The 1,266-nt window shown below is 68.3% G+C and overlaps 1 protein-coding gene across 1 annotated transcript in view; it reads right to left on the reverse strand.

Moving 5' to 3' along the window:
- Positions 1-1,266, reverse strand: part of MICALL2 (MICAL-like 2) — a 41,178-nt gene that overhangs the window by 25,183 nt on the left and 14,729 nt on the right. Inside the window, exon 5 of the mRNA XM_014535273.1 lies at positions 912-1,005. Coding sequence (XP_014390759.1) covers positions 912-1,005 — 94 coding nt within the window. The remainder of the gene's footprint in view (positions 1-911; positions 1,006-1,266) is intronic.

Below are 1,266 nucleotides of genomic sequence, written 5' to 3' on the forward strand. Positions count from 1 at the left end.
CCCCCCCCCCGCAGGTGGGGCACGTGCTCGGGGGTCAGGCCGCCCTGGGCAGCTGACCCTGGGCCCACTGCCCAGACCAGGGTGGACTCAAGTGCCTGCTGGACCCTCCTGCCTGGGGCGTGTCTGTGGGAGCCGCCCCTTCCCACGGCCACACATGGGTGGGGGGGCCCCGGCCCACTCCAGGGTCAGGCCCACTGTGTGTTCTTGTCCCTCAGCCACCGAGGCCGGTTCACCGAGTGAGGATTCCAGGGCCCCTGATGGACCCACCCAGCCACCCACCTTCCTGCCTTTCCAGTTTTCCAATGGGAACACGGCCCCCCGTCACCTGGGCTGGTGTGAGCCACCCCCTGTCACTCAGGCTGGTGTGAGCCGTCCCCCCTGTCACTCGGGCTGGTGTGAGCCGTCCCCTGTCACTCGGGCTGGTGTGAGCCGTCCCCTGTCACTCGGGCTGGTGTGAGCCGTCCCCTGTCACTCGGGCTGGTGTGAGCCGTCCCCTGTCACTCGGGCTGGTGTGAGCCGTCCCCTGTCACTCGGGCTGGTGTGAGCCGTCCCCTGTCACTCGGGCTGGTGTGAGCCGTCCCCTGTCACTCGGGCTGGTGTGAGCCGTCCCCCTGTCACTCAGGGACAGGCTGCTGTGACCGCTCAGGCTGGTGTGAACTGTCCCATCCCTTGGCAGAGCTGGCTTCGGCTGCCCAGCTGCGATGCTGGGACGTGCCCACATCCCTGCTGTGGGTGTGTTGATCAGCTGATGTGTGTTTTTTACTCGGGAGCATTTGTTGAGCACCTACTATGTGCCAGGCCCCGGGCAAACCTGGGACACGGGCTCCTGCTCGGGCCCCGTGAGCACAAACCCACAGGCACAAGGTAAGTCCAGGCGCAGGAGCCCCCCAGCCCGCCCCCTCGCCCCTCACCTCTCAGCCGGGTGCTTCTTCTCCACGGGCTTCAGGCGGCCCCTCCATGCTGCCGGCCCATCCACCTGGTCCTTCTGGGAGCCAGCACTCGGGCCTTGCGGGGGCAGAGACCGGACATATTGGGGGGTTCTGGGGAGCGTCTGTGGGAAAGGCTGGGCCCCACCATCTTCCTGCAGCCGTTCTGCCCGCAGGCGCCCCAGCAGCCAGGGCCCCGGGAAGGAGCGCTGCTGGGAGGCGGGCACAGGCCTGCAGCCTGGCCTCCGGACTCACACCGCCCTCTCTGGGCCTCACCTTCCCCGCTGCCCAACAGGTAAGTGTGTCCTGTGAGCCCGCGCCTGCCCACTGTCCGTGCGGG

Source organism: Myotis brandtii, unplaced genomic scaffold, assembly GCF_000412655.1.
Source record: "Myotis brandtii unplaced genomic scaffold, ASM41265v1 scaffold1408, whole genome shotgun sequence".
Taxonomy (NCBI): domain Eukaryota; kingdom Metazoa; phylum Chordata; class Mammalia; order Chiroptera; family Vespertilionidae; genus Myotis; species Myotis brandtii.